This window comes from Saimiri boliviensis, chromosome 8 (genome assembly GCF_048565385.1).
Source record: "Saimiri boliviensis isolate mSaiBol1 chromosome 8, mSaiBol1.pri, whole genome shotgun sequence".
NCBI classification, from domain to species: Eukaryota; Metazoa; Chordata; class Mammalia; order Primates; family Cebidae; genus Saimiri; species Saimiri boliviensis.
In genome coordinates, this window is record NC_133456.1 from 99,017,407 (window position 1) to 99,041,362 (window position 23,956).

The 23,956-nt window shown below is 38.8% G+C and overlaps 1 protein-coding gene across 1 annotated transcript in view; it reads left to right on the forward strand.

The window, feature by feature from the left end:
- C8H10orf67 (chromosome 8 C10orf67 homolog) overlaps positions 1–23,956 on the forward strand; it is a 95,944-nt gene that overhangs the window by 63,398 nt on the left and 8,590 nt on the right. Inside the window, exons 11-14 of the mRNA XM_074405320.1 lie at positions 13,555–13,634; positions 13,708–13,773; positions 16,816–16,903; positions 18,397–18,504. Coding sequence (XP_074261421.1) covers positions 13,555–13,634; positions 13,708–13,773; positions 16,816–16,903; positions 18,397–18,504 — 342 coding nt within the window. The remainder of the gene's footprint in view (positions 1–13,554; positions 13,635–13,707; positions 13,774–16,815; positions 16,904–18,396; positions 18,505–23,956) is intronic.

The window sequence follows — 23,956 nt, forward strand, 5'->3', positions numbered from 1 at the left end:
TATTTATTTTGTTGAGAAAATAAACAAAAGGGGTTTGTGCTCTTATTTATTTTGTTGAGAAACAATTACAGCATTTTATTTGTGGAGCTCACTATGTTTGAGTGTAACTTAAAATGAGGACTGAATATTTTGTTGTGAAATCAGGAATAGATAAATTCAAGGTTTGGATGATGTCCTTATTCTTCCCTACGCTCGCTCAGTCACTGGGACAGATGTGAGGTCCTGACCACAGATGATAGCGACTTGGTGGTAGCAGAAGTGTCATCCTTGACATTCAGGAGCCCGCAGACAGTGCAGTTACCCCCCACTGCATGGTGTTGCTTAATTCCGTTTGCCGGGGCTTCAGCTGTGGCTTTCTCCCCAGTTCCCAGTGGGAGTCGAGGCCGGTCCTGAACACTGGGTCATTTGGCCAGACTCCTGACACTATCCAGACGTGGGTCTTTTCCCTGGAAGACTGAGCATCTGACATGCTGTCACTCATCCTGACTGCCATTGTCACATCTGCCAGTGCTGCTGCCTGGTGCTGTGCACGGTCATAGCACTGCTCCAATACCGGTGCTCCCTAGAGTCAGGCCGGAGGTGGCTGCACCCCTCTAGACACTGGCAGTGGACTCTTGGCCACTGTCTTTGGATTTAGCCTTGCCAAGCTTGTCAGTTTCTCTAGCCCTGGTCTCTCCAGATCCCAACTTCCTCCTCAAACCCTGGAAATAAGTCTATGTGAGATAACACATCAATTTTGGTTTCTTTAAGAACTTATTTTCATGAAGGATGTTTCTTAAACCTTTTTTCATTCAACACTTTCTTAACTTTCTTTTTCTCAATGCAATCTCGGGTTGTTCATCACAAAAACTGAGCCTATTAAAGTTCTTTTTTACTCTTATTCATTCATCTATTACTATTTCTTCCCATTTGTGTATCTGAACAACCTTAGATAACCAGTGACATCTCACCGAATTTGATATACTGCTCGCCAGATCTAGAGTTCTTAAGTTGTGTTAGCTTATGCAGCCTAGTTAGGGAGTAAAGGTACACTTTTATTCTAGGCTTTTAAAAAATCTTTAAAACAGTCCAGGGGTGGCTGCTCACACCTATAATCCCAACATTTTGGGAGACTGAGGCGGAAGGATCACTTGAGGCCAGGAGTTTGAGACCAGCCTGGGCAACATAGTGAGACCCCACCTCTACAAATATTTTTTAAAGTACTCAAGTGTGTTAGTATGTGCCTATGGTCCTAGCTATTTGGGGGGCTGAGGTGAGAGGATTGTTTGAGCCCAGGAGTTCAAGGCTGCAGTGAGCTATGATCCCACCACTGCACTCCAGGCTGGGCAACATAACTAGATTCTGTTTCAAAACAAACAACAACAAAAAAGTACATCTTAAAAATGGTTTGAGGATCTCCTCCACCAATCTCAGTGTGAGAATCGTTTCTCTGTTGCGTGTAGTGGGGGAGGGGGAGTTGGTGGGTGGGTGTATACAGCTATTGAGATACTGTATGTCAGCCCTTATGTTAACTGGACTCCATAAATCTTCACAGCATTTTCTCTTCCAAATCTGGAAAAGAAAAATAAGCTATCTGCAACTTATGCCATGAAGTGCTATGGAGTTCGGTTAATACAGTGGCTGAAAATATACAGTGAACATTTATTTGAATTCACTCCACCAGAAATGACGGGCACAGGCCTAAACAACCTCAGGTGTGATTCTGGTGGTCTGTCTCCCTAGCTGAGAATTTGCAAGCTGAATCCAATTAAAATATATAAGATTTCTGTCTGGTTTACAATAAAGCATAAGCATATTTGAAAGGTATTTTTTGTTTTAAAATTAGGAAGATTTCAATACAGAGGTTTAGATTCTTATGCGACTACAGGAAAAGTCAGGAGAGCAAAACTTAGGAAAGCTACATAAAAAAGATTTCAGACCAAAGCATCCAAGCAGCTGGTTGATAAGAGGCCAATAAGAAGCCACTGCAATTTGTAAAAACCTCTGGTGGGAAATCTCCCACCAAATAGCTTCATCTTCAGCGACAGAGGGTTTCCTATGAACACTCAGGAAAGCCACTTAAAACTCATGTCTGTCCAGGAATCTTCCTCTCGATGCCTTTGGATAATCATCTCCAATATTTCCATCAAAGGTACAATTCTTTAGAGTCCCTAACATGTTATATGCTTCAAAAATTAAAGTTCAATGTAAATATTTTCATGTAACAAAAATTGTTACATTTGTCACAGCAAGGTTTGCACTTACTTTTATTTATGTCATTTCTAGAGCTTTCATTTCTTTGTGTAGCTCTAGGTTTCTGTCTGGCATCATATACTCTCTTCCTTTTGGTCTGCTGGCAATGAATTCTCTTAGTTTTTGTTTGTGTCTGGAAAAAACCCTTTATGTTTTTATATTTTTCTGAAATATTTTCTGAGTCTGGGTTGACAGTTTTATTCTCTTAATACTTTGAAGATCACCATCTTTTGGCTTGCATAGTTTCTGACAAGAAGCCTGCTGTAAACTTTAACTTTTGGTTTTCTGTTTGCACTTTTATTTTAGATTGACTTCAAGAGTTTCTCTTTCTTTTTGCTTCTCAACAGCTGGACAATAAAGTATCTCGTTGTTTCTTGTCTCCTCTGCTTCATCTCTTTATTTCTATTTATCTTGAACTTTTTGAATTTGTTATTTGATTTAACTCCTAACCATTATCTACAATTATGTCTCTGCCTTCAAATGTGTCTGTGCTAGACTGTTTGATACTGTTCCACAACTGTTAAATGCTCAGCTCATTAAATTTTGAATGACTTTTTCCTTCAGTTTGAGGAATTGTCTTTTTTCCCTGCCTTTGAATTTACTGATTACTTTTTTCAGTTATATTGAGTCTACTGATGAGCCCATCAAATAAATTTATCTTGATTGTTGTCTCATTTATTTCTAGTCTTTCCATTTGATTCTTTGTTACATTTTCCATCTCTCTGATGAAATTCCCTGTCTATTGTTTATCATGCATGGTGTTCATCTTTTCTCCTAGGTTCTTAAACATTTTGATTATAGTTCTTTCAAAGTCTTTATGTGATAGTTTCAAGATATGGGTCATCTTTGAGTCTGGTTCTGTTCATTGCTTTATCTCCCAACGATAGATTTTTTTCTTGCCTTTTTGTCTGTCTTTAGTTTGGTTTTGTTTTGACATTTTAATTTCCTTTGAATATAAGTCACCTTTTGCAAGCTAGGAAACAGAATCAACCTAACTCAATCTAGTCTTCTAGGGATCCAGGCTGAGTCTTGCAATCTTTAGCAAAATGCCATCATAATACAAGGTGCTAGTGCTAGGGTTATAAACTCTAAATAAGAACCATGTATGTGCATTTTTCATTAGGAAACAGCCAAAATTCCAATCCTTAAAGGCTTGATATACAAAGGACAAAATAACCCAAATTGTATGCTACCCAGTCTATTGGTGAACCAGATCAGAGCTCACTAAAGACTGGTAAACACAGAACGTGTTTACACTTTGAAAACTTGCTCTGTGGTTTGAAAAATTCCTGGATGCTGTTGATAAGACAGCAAGTAAAAAGTATTACAGATGGACTCTTACTGACATTGGATTTTAGCATAGTTTTCCACTAGAACATGAAGGTAGAGGTAAGCATAGGAGATAATGTACTTAGGTATTTTAAAAATAAATTACTTAGTAATCTTGAAAACACATACTGTATTCTTCCATCTGCTGCAAGAACAAGTTGACAGTGAAGACTGTTTAAAAGAAGTGCTGAACTCTAAATAGGATGGTGAAGGCAACACATTTCATTACAGAATAACTCCCCATTTTTCCAGGCAATGAGCATTGCTATTCCTCCATGTTGCACGTTTCTGCAGGAAAACCTTGTCAGGAACTTTTGTCAGGACCAGAAGATGACAAATAGGTTTCTGTCTGTCCATGTCCCAAAGAGCTGGTTGTAAGCTTAGTTAACATCTTTGGGTTAGACCCATAATATCTGGCCAACGTTTCATTAAACATCTGAAAACTGCAGAATTCTTTGGCCCTTAGCCACAGTTTCTGCTCAGAATCTTAAAGCTAGATGTGGTTCCACTGTGAGTCTTCTCAGGGCTGAGGTGGGTGCTAGTCATCAAAGTCTGGAAGGTCATGGTGGGATTAACCCTGGCAGCTTTTGGATGCATTTGGCAGGATCATCAAATTGCCAGTGATGAGGACTGGAACAATCTAGTCTGTCTCCACTTTGCCGACGTAGCCTGACAGCAGGAGGGGGCCTATGATAATGAGAAAGGTGCCAATCAAAAACAGCACAGTGGTGACTACAGCGGCCTTCTAAGGCATCTTAGGAAGTCCTTTTTTAAACCTTGGGAGATCAGTGTAGGCATTGTCTGTGCTGGAGAGCCTTGAGTATTTTGCTTTACTACTAAGGATTCCAGTAGCCAAGTTGGTATGGAATGGCATCATCACATGCTGACACAGCTACAATTGGAGCACCATGCCAGGCCACCTGCCCACTGAGAGCTCACCCATGCTTGGCAGTGGGGGTGCCAGATGCCACATGGCACAACCACCTAGCATGGCTCACGCCAACCAGCCTGTTCCAGCTAGCTGCCTCATATTTCTGACTGAATGTTGGATATCATGTGTAGAATAGTAGAGATTGAAATAAATTCTATTCACACGTGGAAATAATTGGTCTCTTATGAGACTGTACATACATCCATGCACATATGTGTGTATACATATATGTGTGTGTGTGTGTGTGTGTGTGTGTGTGTGTGTGTGTGTATAACTATTGTGATAGGATGGGCCAATCTAACCAAAATTGAGTTGAGTTTGGTTGTTGCTTTTTTTTTTTTTTTTTTTTGATGGAGTCTCGCTCTGTCACCAGGCTGGACTGCAGTGACACAATCTTGGTTCACTGCAACCTCTGCTTCCCGGGTTTAAGCAAGTCTCCTGCCTCCGCCTCTCAAGTAGCTGGGACTGCAGGTGTGCACCACCATGCCCAGCTAATTTTCGTGGTTTTAGTAGAGACAGGGTTTCACCATGTCAGCCAGAATAGTCTTGATCCTGTTTCCTTTGAATATGTCACTTTTTGCAAGCTAGGAAACAGAATCAACCTAATTCAGTCTAGTGAGTTTCACCATGTCGGCCAGAATAGTCTCAATATCTTGACCTCATGATCTGTCCACCTTGGCCTCCCAAAGTGTTGGGATTACAGACGTGAGCCACCATGCCCAGCATCTTTAAAAGAAGGGAAAAAAAGAGCAGTCTGGCTCTGTCACCAGGCTGGAGTACAGTGGCATGATCTCAGCTCACTGAAACATGTCTCAGTAGAGACTATAGGCACATGCCACTATGCCCAGCTAACTTCTGTATTTTTTGTAGAGGTGGAATTTTGCCATATTGCCCAGGCTGTTCTCAAACTCCCAAGCACAGGGAACCCTCCTGCCTTGGCTCCCTCAAAGTGCTGGGATTACAGGTGTAAGCCACTGCACCTGGTGACTGTTGTAATACTCCTTTTGAGGTGGTTGTGTGACTAGAGTGGGAGCTGGGGTCACAGAGTGCTTTCCTCTGAATGCTGCCCCACCCTCAGCTTATTAGAAGAAACTGTCCACCTGTGCCATAGAGAAGCTCTGCTCCCACGCTCTTATCCCTGCCTCAGTAGTGCACTGCTATTGCTTGGTGCTCCTTGAGTGAAGGCACAGAGGATTCTCTGTGGTTCTAATCCAAACTCAGTCTTTCAGAAGTGTTGTGTGCCCAGGCCCCAGAGGTGGACTATCTCAGCATTCTTGCCCCTCTTCCCTGGGGCAAGTCACTCTGCCTTGTATCTGAAGTTGCTTTTGGGCAGGACTTTCCCATCCCTCCTTCAGTCGTAGGAAACCTCCGCTTGGTGTTGGCATAGAGTTGAAGGTCCAGGAAAGTTACCATTCCCCTCCCCAAGGGGAGCAACATGCTTCTTTTATTTTTCCCAATGACATAGTATATCTCCATCTGTGAGCTGTGAGCAAGAGGCTCTGCTGCCCATCCCAGCAGTTGAAAGCCTTTCCCTCTTAGAAAGGCCTGGCCTGGGGGAAATAAGTAGGATATGATACCTAACACTTCTTCACAGCATCAACCACTGATCACCTGCTTTGAGCCTGGTTGGCCAGAGTTTGCTTCCACTCTTCCCGAGGCTGACAACTTTCGGATAGAAGGACCCAGGGAAGCATAGTAGGAGCTGACCCTACTATGGGTCAGCTACATCATCAACAGTGACTCTTTCCAAATTTGCTCTGCCCTCAGTTTTTCTCATGAATAGGGACAAGAAAAAAAACAAAGTGTAAGTGAGTGTGAGCTCTGCTTTTAACACCTGCCCCCAGCTACTGCAGACTGCCCTGCTTACCCACACTTGATCTTCAGAAGTTTTTTATATCTTAGTTCATTCTTCTTACCAGCTTGTGTTGAAACCAGCATGGTGCTTCTTCAGCCATGGACAAGACCTATGAACATTGGTCTTGTGTCTCCTTAGAGGGTCTTGTTCCTCTGGAATTTACATTACCTGGGTGTGACCTCAGCTCTCTGATGGGTTGAAGAAAGTTGTCATTTTGTAGTTTATCTAGATTTTTCTTGTTTTTAGTGTTGGAATGGCATTTTTTGCTTCCTAAATGGGATCCAGGAGTCTGAATTTTTAAAATAAAACTGATACAGGGCTGGGCACAGAGGCTCATACCTATAGTATTCCAGCACTTTGGAAGGCCCAGGTAGGAGGATTGCTCGACCCCAGGAGTTCGAGACCAGCCTGGCAATATAGCAAGACTTCTTATCTACAAAAAACACAAAAATTAGCTGGGCATGGTGGTACACACCTGTAGTTCCAGCTACTTGGGAAGCTGAGGTGGGAGGATCATTTGAGCTGGAGTGGTGGAAGTTTCAGTGAGCCAAGATCACGCCACTGCACTCCAGCCTTTGTCATGGAGCAAGATTCTGTCTTGAAGAAAAAATACCCACAAAACTGATACATACTTATTACACAAAACTTGCTCAATAAGGAAATACCAAGAGAAAAGAATTTTTAAGAAAATTCTGCCACCCAGAGATAATCACTGAAAACTTCTCATTACCACACTTTCAGACAAGTCTTGATGCAGATTTGCATTTTCGATGGGATGCACATAACATTGTTCCATACCATTGAATTTATATAATTAATTATATGTGCTGTATGTTTCACCCACAGAGGTAGTACAATTTACATAACCTATTCCTGTCCATTTACCAGTGCCTGAGATTTTTTTTTTCTGTTAGAAACAATGGCTTTATCATGTTTAATAGACACATTCCCATCACCAAAGTCCCCTGGTCACAAATGTTTTTGAGTGAATAGTTTGATAGATGTGTATGCTGCTTTGCATAGCTCACTTCCTGCAGTGAGTAGATGAACACAAGGTCTAGGATGGTCTAGAGCCAGATAAGGAAGCCAGCCCCACACAGACTTTGTGACCTTCTGAACCTTTGAGACATGCTTGAGAGTTGAGTACAGTCCAGATCAGTCTGAATCCTGTGTGACTTCACAGCCCAGTCCTTCTACAAAGATGCCTCAGAGCCCCCTTGGCAAACATGGAGTGGCACCTTTGGGGACATCAAATGAGGAAAGTCTTGTCCTATTTTTGGAAGATCTGCCTAGCTTAACAATTTCGTTAGAAGAAAATTCAAAAGCAATATATGTAGATAAACATTTTGTTTTGACTTTTGGCCCCCGTCATGATTGGTGCTTCGCGGCCCACAGCCTCGTATCTTATTCTCGGCGTTCCCAATTCTTGGTCGCTTCTCTCCAAATTGTTAAGTGCATGGGGTTGGTCCTTGTTTTGTGTGTTTCTATCAGCCCCTCCTCTCCCTGGCTTCCTCCCACCCACTGGCACGTCACTGGTGTTCAAAAGTAGTTGTTTACATGGCAGATTTTAAAATGTTAATATGAAAGTCAAAGTGATTGAGGTTTTAGGAAGGAAAAATCATTCTTCACCATCATGAGTCCAAAAGACTACTTTAACAGTACCATTAATATATTCAATGATTTAAAGGGTACAGAGGCAAAAGGCAAAATAGCTTCCTTTAAGCTCAGAGAGAATGACTAATTTTCAGAAGAGGATGTTTGTGGAAATTAAATGTACTGACTCTAGATAAGGAAAAGAAAACAGAGATATCAGGGTATGATAAGGAATGTAGTTAATCTTATAGCAGTTAATAAACATAATTTGCTTCTTCTGGTATTACAAACCTTGATGACTGATTCTAATTTAGAATAGTATATTTGTTGAATTTTTTTAAATATGACTTAAGTGCTTAAAAATGGGAAGCACAACTTAAGAATCATAACTTCTTTATAAATGAACCTTTATTTCTTAATTTTGTGAATTTTTTCATTATAAATATATATACAAATTCAAAAGAGAATAAGAAATGTTTATAATAAATTATTTTAAATCACTGCTGGGAATGGTGGCTCACACCTGTAATCCCAGCACTTTGGGAGGCCAAAGTGGGTGAATCACCTGAGGTCAGGAATTCAAGGCCAGCGTGGCCAACATAGTGAAACCCCGTCTCTACTAAAAATACAAAAGCTTAACAAGGTGTGGTGGTAGGCACTTGTAATTCCAGCTATTCGGGAGGCTGAGGCAGGAGAGTCGCTTGAACCTGGGAGGTGGAGGTTGCAGTGAGCCACGATTGCACCATTGCACTCCAGCCTGGGCAACAAGAGGGAAACTCCATCTTGTAAATATATACATGTTTATTTAAATCACAATATGTTATTATCTTTACAGTTATTTAGTTTGTGTTTGTGTTTCCCCACTTAGGAAGTTAATTACTTTGTATTAATATTAACATTCATTTTCACCTCGATCTACTATCAGTCCAGTATTTGCACCTGTCAATGAAGTGACCACATAAAGACCAGCGTGTGTATTCCAGAGAAAGTGGAATGCCAGCAGCTGGCAAAACAGAATGACAGTTTAATGTGGACAGAGCCAGGATTCAATAGACCACGTTGCAGCAAAGTTGAAAGTTCAACTCGAACTGGAGAGCAAACACTCTAGTCTACATGTGATGCTTTTGTCTCTTTTTTTAGTGAAAAGAAACGTTATCTTCATCATCGTAATAGTGTTGTCTTTTGGAAAGATTGAATAATTATTTGCTTTACAGAAGATAGACGTTAGCACAGACTTATCTCTAGGTATTACATACTTGGTCATTATATGAGAGCTGGGAGAAGGGAGCCTTAAAAATTGAAACTAATTTTTACTGTCCATAAATTTAAACACAGAGGCTTTTAAAATAAACATTCAATTACTGATGTGACTTTGGATGTAGTGAAATAAATATATTAATATCTTTCTACATGAAAACTTACTTTGTTCTACTGATTTGTTTTCCTAATTTTCTGGGGATTAATTTTTTTTTAATTTGGGTTAATTTTTTTTTTTTTTTTTTTTAGCATAATGGTAAATGCTCTCCCCAACCCTGGGCCTGGGGATCTTACCCTGGTGATTTCCTTAGACTACTGTTAATGAAATGGCAGTGAACTCACTCTGTACCCCTTGTACCTTGGGCAAAGAAATGGTTCAAGTGGATTGTGCCCTTTGAGAACAAATAGGTGGAGGGATTCCAAAAAGTGTCCGTTTCATGTCATTTTGGTGACCCTCACTTTGTTGATGCCAAGGAAGATTAATGGTGACTAAGACTTTTTGTTGCTTTTGTTAAATTGGTGATATTGTTTCTTTGGCTTTCTTTTTGGCTAGTTTACTGTCACATGGGTCTTGATAAGGGAGACTCACTGTGCTTGTAGTGGTGGGTGAAAATTTCTTCTAAGAAGTGTGAGGTACTGTGTAGACAACTAAGGGAAGAGTCATTGGGTAGTTACAGGACCATCAAAGGACTCTCCAGAGTTTTGGGTCCTGATGGAGTAGGAGTTAGAGTTTAGAGACCTAATGTAAGAAAAATGGACTAAGTCAGTCCTGAGGGTTCTTCTATCCGGTAAATCAGAATGGTAGGTCAATCAATCCCATTACTGGGTATATACCCGAAAGAATATAAATAATTCTATTATAAAGATACATGCGCACAAATGTTCATTGCGGCACTATTCACAATAACGAAGACATGGAATCAACACAAATGCCTATTAATGATAGACTGGATAAAGATAATGTGGTACATATACACCATAGAATACTATGCAGCCATGGAAAGGAATGAGATCATGTCCTTTGCAGGGACATGGATGGAACTGGAAGCTGCCGTCCTCAGCAAACTAATGCAGGAAGAGAAAACCAAGCACCACATGTTCTCACTTTTAAGTGGGAGCTGAATGATGATAATACATGGACCAGGGGAGGGACCAACACAAAACTAGAGCCTGTGGAGGGAGGCATGGGAGGAGGGAGAGCATCAGAAAGAATAGCTAATGGATGCTGAGCTTAATACCAAGGTGACGGGTTGATCTGTGCAGCAAACGGCCATGGCACACGTTTACCTACATATCAAACCTGCACATCCTGCACATGTACCCTGGAACTTAAAAGTTGAAGAAAAAAACAAAATAATGGTAGGCCAACCATGTCTCGGGTATGGGCTTCCATCCCTGACCACCTGCTTTTCTCTGTTAGTTTCATGAATGGCCTTATCCAGATATTTAGCTTCAACCCATGTACTTCTGAATCCCAAATTATATCTCTAGGACCAACCCATCTCTCAAATTCCAGGCCCTGTCTCAGTTCCTGTATTAGTCTGTTTTCACACTGCTGATAGGCATTCCTGAGACTGGGAAGAAGAGGTTTAATGGACACATGGCTGGGGAGGCCTCACAGTCATGGCAGAAGGCAAGGAGGAACAAGTCACATCTTACATGGATGGCAGCAGGCAAAAGAGAGCTTGTGCCGATGAACTCTGGTTTTTAAAATCATCAGATTTCGTGAGACCCATTCACTATCGTGAGAACGGCACAGGAAAGACACACCCCCATGATTCAATCATCTCTCTCCAGCTCCCTCCCACAACACGTGGGAATTATGGGAGCTGCAAGATGACATTTGGGTGGGGACACAGAGCCAAACCATATCAGCTGCCTGTTATGTGTCTTCATTTGAACAGACCATGGGTACCTAAGACTCAAAGTGTTTTGGTAAATCTGAATTTATCAAAACAAACAAACCAAAAAAAGACTAGCACACAAAATTGTTCCTATTCTTATCATTTGTTTTTGGTGAATAGGGTCGTTCTCCATCTAGTTGCCCAAAGAAGAAATTCCAGGCAGCTCTGTCCTCATTCAAAAAGTCCCCTAAATTTTACTTCTTTTGTAATTTCTCTCAAATCTGCCTTCTCTACTTCAATTTTATTTTCTATTGTGTCTCCAGTGCTTAAACAATTTGTGGTATATAATAAGCAATTAGCAAATATTTACAGAGTGAAAGAACAAAGAGAACAGAAAAGCACTTGGCCCTGCATGAAACAGTTAATTCAAGGAACAGACAAAAATTTAAAGTATGTTATATCAATAAAAAATATTTTGGGAGACATTCGAGAGAAACTTTTTTCCATTAAGCAAGGCCAGACAGCTATGGAAAAGGAACTGTCTGAACAAAAGAAGAATTTACTGAAAGGAACAAATAAAACTTCGAAAAAACGCAGTAGGCAGGCTGAATAATGAAATTGACACAGCTGAAGACTTAATTAATAATCTGGAAGATGAAGTGAAGAACATTTCCTAGAACGTAGTGCAAAATGGCAGACAGAAATAACAAAAAAAGTTAAAACATGGAGGATAGATCCAAGAGATTTAATACCTTTCTAATAGGATTTTTTAGTATGTATATTTTATTGCATTTTAGGTTCTGGGGTACATGTGAAGAACAAGCAGGATTGTTGCATAGGTACATACATGGCAATGTGGTTTGCTGCCCCCATCCCCATCACCTATATCTGGCATTTCTCCCCATATTATCCCCCCCAACTCCCCACCACCTACTGTCCCTCCCCTATTTCCCCCCACAGACCTCAGTGTGTAGTGCTCCCCTCCCTGTGTCCACATGTTCTCATTGTTGAACACCCGCCTGTGAGTGAGAACATGCAGTGTTTCATTTTCTGTTCTTGTGTCAGTTTGCTGAGAATGATGGTTTCCAGGTTCATCCACGTCCCTTAGGCAAGGACTTCATGCCTAATAGGATTTTTTTGAAAGCAAAACAGATACAATGGAAGTGAGACTATAATAAAATGCATTTTTTAAAAATGGTGGTATTAATAGGAGAATTGTTTTCAATGGGCTGACACTGTCCAGTTGCAAATGCTATGTATAAACACTGAATTATCTAAATTATATAAGACAGTGAAGACTGCCAGGGGACTGTGGTTGGCATATTGTAAGTCTCAGTTTCCTTTCTCAAAGTTGCAGAAAAGCCACACTGTTATGCGTTAATTTGAAAATATATATTTACCTTGTTTTATTTTCTTGCCAGGTAAGCTATGCAGCACCTATTGGGACACATGCAGAAGAAAAGAAGGTGAAGATACCTGAATCTAAGGTACAATAATGACTAATATGACCATTATTGCTAACCAGTTATTGTTTATATTGATGATGGCTATGCTTAGAAAGTAGCATTGACTTTGGAAGCTACACTGAGAATTAGCCTTATTAAAAGAAAAAGGACCTGATTGCCTCTTTAGTATGATTTTCTAGCACATCTCGGCCACATCCAGGGAAGTCTTCCTCATTCGTGATATGCCTACAGTTCAGCTATTAGAGATTCATTCCTTTTGCTGAAACTCTTTCCTCTTGCAAAATATACATATTATTGATAAATGACATAAAGCGCTAATGTGATTGAGTTGGTAAGATCCTTTCTTGAGAACTGTTTTGATAGAAGAAGGACATGATAACTGAAGAAAGCTGCTGCCTATGACAAAGAGATGGAGAGGCCACAGTAAGTGAAGGAAAATGCAATTTGCAATTTATGAAATGAAGCAGCTTGTGGAGCTGATGAAGATAGATTTTGATTGCTTTGTAATATGGTTTAGAGCTAATTGCTTCTAAGTTTACCATTTATAGGAAATAGAGGCATGGGATCTTAAGCCATTCCTATATATGGTAATTTACAAGTAAATAAAACTCCTTGTTCTCTAGAAAAAAAAGTATTTTTTTTGAGACAGGGTCTCATTCTGTCATCCAGGCTGGAGAGCAATGATGCGGTCATAGCTCACTACAGCTTTGACCTCCTGAGTTCACGCAATTTTCCCTCCTCATCCTCTCAGGTAGCTGGGACTACAGGCACACACCACCATGCCTTACTAATTTTTAATTTATTGTAGAGACAGTGTCTCACTATATTGCTCAGACTGGTCTGAAACTCCTGGGTTCCATCCAACCTCTCACCTCGGCTTTCTAAAGTGCTGAGATAACAGGTGTGAGCCGCCGTGTCCAGCCTTAAATTATTTTTGATAGTAGTTAGAATATGCATACTATTTATAGAAATTGTCTTTTCAGATTTCTGGAGAAAAAAGATACATTGTCTGTGTGATTAACTTTGTGATATATTTTCTATCGAAAGGCTGAAGACAAACCTGCTTTGGAGTCTCAAATAGAAGCATTAAAGGCTAATTTACAGGAAGAGAAACAGAAGGTGGAAAGGTACTGGTAATAACAAGACATAGTGTTCATTTGTAACTAATACAATATTTAACCATCTGTAAATTTATTACAGGATTAGGAAGGAAGCTGATCGACTAAACAAAAACTGGGAAAAGAGATTCTCTATTCTCAGGAACAGGTATGGTGAGATATATACAAATTCTATTTCTCAAAATGTGACTAATCATCCTTTAAGGAAGTTGGGAACCTTGCAATTTGTTTACATATTAATGTTAAATCACCTCGTATACGTCTACAAGAAATGCAAAACAATTGGTCTAAAATAGAAGAGCAATCAAAATCACTGAGAAGTAAAATGTTTTCATTTCCTCTCTTTGTTTCTGTTATAAAAGATCAGCAGGACAAACAGACTTTCTCAATACCTGGTTTCATCAGGCCTTTCTAGTTATCTTCTTTCCTAGGGCTATTAAAACCTTTTCCTGATCATTTGCACACAATGATATATAACTAGTTGTATTGTCTTTATATATATATACTTCATATATAGAGTTTGGTATATAAAGTTGCTTTATATATCAGATTCCTACCAGACACAATAGCTCCAATTCCTCAGCCTCTCAGATCTATTTCTCACGCATATAATCATTTTGTTTCTTTCCCCCTTTGCCTTTTTCTTTTCCTTTTTTTTTTTCTTTCTTCTTCTTTTTTGAGATGGAGTCCTGCTCTGTCACGTAGGCTGGAATGCAATAATGTGATCTTGGCTCACTGCAACCTCTAACTCCCAGGCGCAAGTGATTCTCTTGCTGCAACCTCCCGAGTAGCTGGGATTACAGGTGACCACCACAACACCTGGCTAAATTTTTCCTATTTTTAATAGAGCCAAAGTTCCTCCATGTTGGCCAGGCTGGTCTCAAACTCCTGACCTCAGGTGATCCGCCCGCCTCGGCCTCCCAAAATGCTGGGATTACAGGTATGAACCATTGTGCCTGGCTTCTCTTCACCTTTTTCAAAATGTAGAAGGTGAAATTATAAAATTCTGAAAAGGATAAAAATGACGTAAATTGAAAAAAATGCTTATTTTTTCCCTTACTCTAACATACTAACATTAAAAATCTATCTTCTGTTTAGTTGTGTTCTGCCATAATTTCCCCCAGATTCTCTTCCTTAACACGTGAGAGAAGTGTTTTTACAATATTCTTTCACAGTCAAGCATCACCCAAGCACATGGGGTTCAATGTTGCTCTGATGGAGGCCAGTGGGGGTCAAATTTGAAGCTTATGCATAGATCATGGGATGGCAGTGCCCTATGTTTGCACTGTATTTCATAAGCACACACTATGGATCTTGTGTGTATAAACTTTTATACCTGGCCATGTGTATTACATGGAAATAATTAATCCTAAGCGAGGAGGCACAAAGAATCCACACCAAGACAGAAAAAAATAACAAGATTGAGAGTAAAAAGACATTGCGGTAAAATGTTCTGCTTTATTCTGTTTTGTGCTGAAATGATCCCCTTCCCATGTTTTATGTATGTGCTGATAAGTATTTTGTGCTGCGTAAAACGTGCGTAGTAACACCCACCCTAACTGCCTCACATGGTTATTTAAGAACAGAATGTAGATACATGTGAAACAAAATGTAAATAGGCCCTTGACTTCATTTCCCTGCATATAGGTTTTGGATTCTCTCTAGAACTGAATAAAATGACTTTCCCTTACTTATTTCCATAGGGTCACTTTCATCCTGAAGATTCACCTTGTCTCTGACCCCACGGGGTTTACCCTATTCTTCAATGATGATTTACAAGAATGTATCAGTTTTACTTCTTCTTCTTCTTCTTCTTCTTTTTTTTTTTTTTTTTTTTTTTTTTTTTTTTTTTTTTTTGAGACAGAGTTTTTACTCTTGTTGCCCAGGCTGGAGTGCAGTGGCATGATCTCAGCTCACTGTAACCTCTACCTCCTGGGTTCAAGCTCCTGGGCTAATTCTCTGTGACTCAAGGTTCCGCCCTCTGGGCCCAAAGCACTGCTACTGAGTCATACTTCCTCTTTCATGAAAGGTAATACATGTTTGACACTGAGTAGTTTTATCAACCTGTTTCTTGCCTGTAGAATTTTGGAAAGTCAATAACCTTCTTTCATTTATTTCCTTTCTCTATGCTTTTTAGTTCAATCTGGCAGCGTTGTTGCTGATATAACATTCTCAAAACCTTGTGGGTCTCCCATGTTTGTCATGGGAAATCACTTCATTAGACAGGAGGCTCCTTCTCAGTTCTTTCCTAAATAATTCCATCTCTATTTTGGACTCCTACTGAGATGGCTGAGGGAATGTCACACATCTAATCTCTTCAAAGAGCTTTTGTGTGAGTAAATAGTGTGATTTTGTTTTTAGACTCTACCTAAAGGTTGCCCAGCCATTCTCTTGCTTTCTCTACAGAGTACATCTTCTTGACAGCGAATCTCCTAATTTTAGCATCATTTGCAATCAAAGATAGGCTAAGAATTTCCCAAATAGCTAATATATATGTGATGTTTCAACACACTGTACTTCCTATCTTTGATATATAATTTCTCCAATCTTATTATCTTTGATATGTGATTTCTCCAACCATAAGTCAACAGGAGCTCTTTCAAGTTGATTACTGTGTTCTTCTGACATAATCTTTGATGACTTTGTTGAATTCTGGTAGAATAAAATGTCCCAGGTTCATTCTGTGCATTTATTGCCTTAGATCTAGAAACAGTCTTTTCTCAAAGATGCTCTGAATTATTTAATGAGAAATGCTTTTTGAAATCACACTCTGGGGACTAGGGGTGATCATTGCCATTGTTTTGTTTTTGTTTTTTGGGGAGACAGGGTCTTACTCTGTCATCCAGGCTGGAGTGTAGTGGTGTGATCATGGCTTATTGCAGCCTTGACCTCCCAGGCTCAGGTGAACCTCCTACCTCAGCCTTCTGAGTTGCTGCAACTACAGGCATATACCACCATGCCCTGTTATTTTGTTTGTTTGTTTGTTTGCACAGATGACATTTCACCTATTGCCCAGGCAACATGCAGTTTTAAAAATGGAAGAGAGAGTATGTTCATACTAATATTTTCAAATTTTTATTTGGTAATATTTAAAATTTTTAATGTAGTTTGCTACATTAACATAATGCTTACTTGCTTTATCCTATGATTTCCATACATTTAACTTTGATCAATTTTTTTTACATTTCAGCTTTCATGTCCTTAAGAATGAGATGTTTACAAGACACACACTGTTTCGTCAGTTTGCAGTGCTTGCTGACACATCCTTCAATTATATTGTAAGTGCTTGTAATGTCTAGATGCTATTTGTCTTTTTGGATATACCTGTCTGTTTCATTCTGTTCTCATTTAAGGTTTACGGAGCCCCTGTCATTAAAGGCTAGAGCCTTTAATATATGGCTGTCACTGCTAGATGCTGAGGGTGTAAGGCAAAGTGCCTGAACCCAAAGAGCTCAGTCCAGTGTAAGAGGTAAATGTGTAAACAAATTGCTACAGCACAATATGGTTGAGCTATACTATGGTCAATTTCAGAGGAGGGAACTCAATCTGTCAGTCTGCCTATTTGTGGCCACGTATGTAATGTTGGGAAATATCACAGCTCAAAGTCTAAGCTTCCAGTCACATCCAAAGGAAAAAAGAAGGCAGGAGAATCTGTTTCAAGTGCCAAGCCATTCGATTTCACATTATAGGTCGTGTAATACATACAGCCCAATTCTATATTATGTTGTTATTTAACCTATTTGACTTACTGTTTTCATCTGGGAGTTCTAAGTGTTAAGGTAAATGATGCCCAGTGTAGAAATATATCTAGTAAATTTCAACTAATAAATAAATCAAAATGAGACAAACTTTGTTGAGCACCTGCTATGATACTAAGTGCTCTGAGGAAAGTCGGGTTTGTGGGGAAGGGCCTAAGAAAGATAAAATACATAAATACATGCTCTTTTGCTCTTTTTTTTTGTTTTGTTTTTTGCTTTGAAAGGCATATAATCTAAAATCATTTTCTTTCTGAAATTTTTTTTTCAACATTTGTCTAATCTTAAGACCAGTTTTTAAATTTAAATTGCTGCAAGAAGTATACTCCAAGATGACATTAAATTAATTCCTGTTTGTAACCAAGTTTATATAGTAACCTTGCTGAGGATTTTAATAATTGATTTCTCTGAAATGTTTCCAAACTGATCCACATAGGTAGGAATATATATAGTGTCTTTTTTTCCCTCTTGGTTTTTCCTCTTCTCATCTGCAGGTTACAGTTTTAGTTGGAGTAATTCTCATTTTAGAAATTTAATCAGTTAAGCAAATAAAACACTGGAGGATCCAGGAGAATATGGTGCCACTCGAAATCAAGCTTTTTTATGATCGTTAACTGGTAACATTTTCAGTCCAAATCTGAATTTTCCAGGCTTTATGAAACAGACTTCTAAATCTCAAAATTATACCAATTCAAGCACATGAGTAGATCCAGTATTTTCCTTGACAACAATCTTGACCCTGCCCTCAAGTGGCCAAGCAGTTCACCTTCCCGTGGAGGCGGATAGAGCTTCATCTGGTCTAGAATCCGTCCACGTCCCCTATTTCCTGGATTCAAAGTTTATGAATCTCTATCTATATATCCACATGGTATATTGACACATGAGATACTCAGCAGAGTGAATACAGATTTTCAAATACTTAAGAAAAACTGATGGGGAAGGGGAGAGAAAGATTAAGCAAGTGAATGTGTGAGTTTTAGATCCACTAACACTGTCCCCTGGTTCCCTCTCTCTAGTCACTCATCCACCTCACAACCTTTGTTGAGTACACATACGTACCAAGCACCAAGCTACATGCTGAGTGTAGCATAGTGAACAAGACAAAAATGGCTCTTCGTGAAACTGTAAATTCCATCAGATGATGGACTGGTCCATCTTATAACCCATTTTACTTGCAGAGCTTAGAATAGTGCCTGACCTACAGTGTGGAAAAGATAGGCATTAATAGGGGAACATCAGACTTTAAATTACAAATTTGGATAAATGCTATGAAAGAAAGTTTACTATTGTCTTACTATTGGGGTATATTTTACATATGGTTAAATGCACAAATATTAAGTGTACCATTTGAAGAGTTTTGCTTTGTAAACATCTTGTTAGTCAAGGCATTGAGCATTTCCATCATCCCTGCAAGATCCTTCATGTCCCTTTGCAGATAATACATTGCCCCCTTCCTCACACCATATAAGCATTTTTCCGGTTTCTATCACTACAGGTTAGTTTTGCCTGTTCTTAAATTTATGTAGGTGGACTCATACAGTTTTTTTATGTCTGGCCCATTTTGCACAGCACAGTGCTTTAAGATTTACTCATGTTATTGCATGTAGCCATGGAAGTTGTTCCTTCTTAAATTCCTTTGTAATGCTGGATAGTATTCCATGGCATGAATAAACCACCATTTGTTTATCCATTTTCCCCTTGTTGGACAAATGGGCTCTTTCCAGTTAGGGTTATTATGGAAAAAAAAAACTGCTATAACCATAAACATTCTTTTACAAATCTCTTGTGAAAGTATGTTTTAATATCTCTCAGGTAGGAGTGGAATGGCAAGGACACAGGAAGTGTGTGTGTTTAACTGTGTAAGAAACCGCAAAGACACATGCATGTGTATGTTCATTGTCTCACCATTCACAACAGCAAAGACATGGAGTCAACCTAAAAGCTCATCAACTGTAGACTGGATAAAGAAAATGTGGTACATATACACCGTGGAATATGGCTCAGCCATAAAAAAAGAACAAGATCATGTCCTTTGCTGCAGCATGAATGGAGCTGGAGGCCATTATCCTACGTGAAGTAACACAGAAGCAGAAAACCAAATACCACATGTTCTCAGTTATAAATGAGAGCTGAACACTGAGTACACATGGATACAAAGAAAGGAACAACAGACATGGGGGCCTACCTGAGGGTGGTGGTGGGAGGAGAGTAAGGATTGAAAAACTACCTGGATACTAGGCTTACTACCTGGGTGATGAAATAATCAACACCAAACCCCCATGATACACAATTTACCTCTGTAACAAACCTGCACATATACCCCCTAACCCTAAACTAAAAATTGTTTTGTTTTGAGATTGAGTCTTGCTCTGTCGCCCAGGCTGGAGTGCAATGGCAGGATCTTAGATCACTACAACCTCTGCCTCCCTGGTTCAAGTGATTCTCCTGCCTCAGCCTCCCAAATAGCTGGGATTACAGGCATGTGCCACCACGTCTGGCTGATTTTTGTATTTTTAGTGGAGACGGTTTCTTCACGTTGGCCAGGCTGATCTAGAACTCCTGACCTCAGGTGATTCACCCACCTTGGCCTCCCAAACTACTGGGATTATAGGCGTGAGGCACTGTGCCTGGCCAAAGTTTTTTACAAAAATAAATAGCAACACTGCCAGCACTCCAAAGTGACTGCATCATTTTGTCCTCACACCAGCAATCTTTGAGAATTCCACTTGTTCCACAAACCCACCAACTTGATATTGTCAGGTTTTTAATTTTAACCATTTAAAAATGTTATCTCATTGTAACTGTAATTTTCATTTCCCTCAGTAATGATGTTGAGCATCTTTTTGTGTGTTGATTGATCATTCTTAGGTCTTCTTCTTCTGTGAAGGATCTACTTAAGATTTTTTAAAACTTGTGGCTAAATGCACATAACAGAAAATGTGACATTCTAACCATTTTTAAATGTTCAGTAGTGTCACATACATCCAAATTGTTCAGCCAAATTCCAGGACTCTTTTCCATCTTGCAAAACTGAGGCTCCACACTCATTAAAAAACAAGTGCCCATTCCTCTATTTCTGGACTTTTGTCCATTTTTAACTGTTACTGAGTTGTAGCATTTTGTTATATATTCTGAATACAAGTCCTTTGTCAGATATATATATATTGCAAACATTGTTTTCCTCAGTCTATAATTTTTTTCTTCAATTTCAGAATGGTGTCCTTTGAAGGTCAGATATTTTTATTTTAATGAAGACCAACTTAGTTATTTTTTTCTGCGGCAGATTGTACTTTCTGTGGCTGTGACTATATCTCACATTCTGTATATATTTCTTATAATATTGATCTTGTCTTTTTTCACTGAATTTCACCAGTTCCATTTTTCTAGATCAATTACCGTGTATGTATGAGTCTATTTCTAACCACTCTGTTCTTTTCCATTGGTTTGTCAGTCCTTTTGCCAATATCACATTGTCTTCATTAACATAGCTTTCCTAGTAAGTCTTGAAATCAGGTAGTGTAAACCTTTTTTTTTTATTATTTTTTATTTTTTTATTTTAGCCTTGACTTTAAATTCATTATTTAACTTATATTTTAAGTTCAGAGACACATGTGCAGGTTTGTTATATAGGTAAACTCGTATCATGGGAGTTTGTTGTAAGGATTATTTCATCAGCTGGGTGTTAAGCCCAGAACCCATTAGTTACTCTTCCTGATCCACTTCTTCCTCCTATCCTACACCCTCTGGTAGGCCCCAGTGTCTGCTGTTTCCCTCTGTATGTCCATGTGTTCTCATCGTGTAGCTCTCTTCATTTAGAAGGGAGAACATGCAGTATTTGGTTTTCTGTTCCTGCATTATTTTGCTAAAGATAATGGCCTCCAGATCTATCCATGTTCCTGCAGAGGCATGATCTCATTCTTTGACATGGCTGCATAGTATTCCATGGTGTATATGTACCACATTTTCTTTATCTAGTCTATCATTGATGGCTGTTTAAGTTGATTCCATTTCTTTGCAATTGTGAATAGTGCTGCAATGAACATACGTGTGCATGTGTCTTTATGATAGAACAATTTATATTTCTTTATGTATATACCCAGTAATGGGATTGCTGGGTCAAATGGTAGTTCTGTTTTCAGGTCTTTGAGGAATCACCACACTATTAGTTACAGTAACCATGTGTCAGTGTTCTTTTATAATAACATGACTGGGTTTTAGTTTTTAAAATCTTACCTGACATTTATTTACACTTAATAGACAAACTGAAACTATATGCATTTATCAACATAGGTGATATGTGTGATGTATTCCTCGCCTCCTGCTCTTTTTTTAATATTTGTTTCCTGGTCCAGGTAATATGAACCACACTTCACTTGTTTTTATTTCCTATATTGTAAACTTTATGGTAAACTTTAAGGTAAATCAAGTACCCACTACATTTCTGAAATTATCAAAACCAAAAATCAAGTAAATTTTGAGTCTTAAAATACTCTGCAAGATAAGAAGGTATATGTGTTTTTGTTCTCTGAGCTTCCACTCAGCCCTAATTTTATCAATATATTCCCCTTTCCTTCTAGTCTTTGTTAATTTACACTTTGTAGAGAACCACATCATTATTATGTTATTCTCTTTATCACACAAAATTATTTTTGGTTAGTTACTTTCTGCTTTCAACTCTGTAACTACATGAATAGCAATTATTTATACTTACATTTATATGTTTATGGTTAACCTCACTGGCTACTTTTTAAAAATCATGACTTGAGTTCTTAGTTTTATTTCTTATAAACTGGACCATGAATTTGAGTGTTTTCCTTTTGTTCTAGAGGAAATATTATATCCACTGTACAATGTCTTGACCTGACTAAGCTGCTGTGATTGCAACAACACAATTACACTGACTTAAATAGATTGAAGGTTATTTCATTCATGTTACAGTGAAGAAGTGAGTGGCTCCAGGCAGGACAATGTCCCATGAGGAGCAGTACCCCTTAAAGTGATACACAGGTTCCTTCAATCTTACTGCTCTGACATCTCCTAAGATATTTTACTCACCCACATAAATCAAGTTGGTCAACTTCATATCCAGGGGCTCTAGACTTTCTCCAGGGCAAGAATGTTTATCCTTAAGGATAAGACCCAGAAATGGTGCATAACACTTCCACTCGTGTTCCACAGGTCTGATCCTTGACTTAGGACTGCATCCAATTGCAGGAGAGACTGAGGAAGGTGGTCTCTATCTATGTAGCCAAATACCTAACTAAAAGTTGGAGGTTATATTACCCCAAAAAATGGAGGCGAATAAGGCCAGACATCGTGGCTCATGTCTGTAATTCTAGCACTTTGGGAAGCTGAGGCAGGAGGATCACTTGAGCCCAGGAGTTTGAGACCAGCCTGGGCAACAAAGTGAGACCCTGTCTCTACAAAAAATAGAAAGAAAAAAAAAATTAGCTGAGCATTGTGGTGTTTGCCTGAGGCTGAGGGAGGCTGAGCTCGGAGGATAGCTTGAGTGTGGGAGGTCGAGCCCACAGTGAGCCATGCTTGTGCCTTCGTACTTTAGCTTGGGCAATAGAGCAAGACCTTGTCTCAAAAAAAAAAAAAAAAAAGAAAGAAAGGAGGAGATTAGATATTGAAGGACAATAAGTAGCCTCTGCCATAAAAGCTAATGCCAGATAGTTTACCAAAGTAATGTTACTAATGGACACTCTAACCAGGAACAGATGAAAGTTTCTGGTGTTCCACATGGTCTTCAGCACTGACATTGCCAGACTTTATCATTTTTGCCAATTTGTGATTCTATAATGGTTACTCCTGGTTTTGGATTTCATGTATATGTGTTTCTATTTTTTTTTTGTCTTTTCCTGATTATTCATGAAAGTGATCATCTTTTTATATGTTTATTGGCCATGCAGGTTTCCTGCAGGTTTCAGCCTTTTGATTCTATTGGTTTGTTTCATGTTTATTTTTTCATAGGAATTCTGTATATAATTTGGCTACTAATCCTTACCGGTTATATGTATCGCAAATGTCTTCTTTCAGTTTGTGGATTAAGTTTTTATTCTTTTTCTGGCATTCTTTTTCATAAATAAGTGTTCTCAACATCAATGTTATTCTGACTTAATACACTTTTTTTTTTGTCTTTACATTTCTTTCTGCCTTGTTTAAGAAGAGATCATCTAACATTTAAACAAAAATATATTATCCTCTATGGTCTTTAAACTTTTTGCTTGTTTTGCTTTTTATATTTATAGATTTAATCCATCTAGAATTAATATTAGTGTAGAGAGAAGTAGACATCTGCTTTCATTTTCTTTTACTATAAATAACTATCTGAAATAGCCATTTAATAAAAAGTATTTCTTCTCCCCTTGATGTATAATTCCACCTGGTCATTACTAGGGGCTTATATATGTGAGTCTATCCTGTTGCACTTTTTTTTCCCCTGTGCCGATATATAACACTGATTTAATATCTAAATGTTATCTAATAAGGCAAACACTCCTGCCATGTTTTGCAAGAGTGTCTCAGCTTTATTGGAACTTTACATTTCCAGGTACATTTTAGAGTCAGATTGTT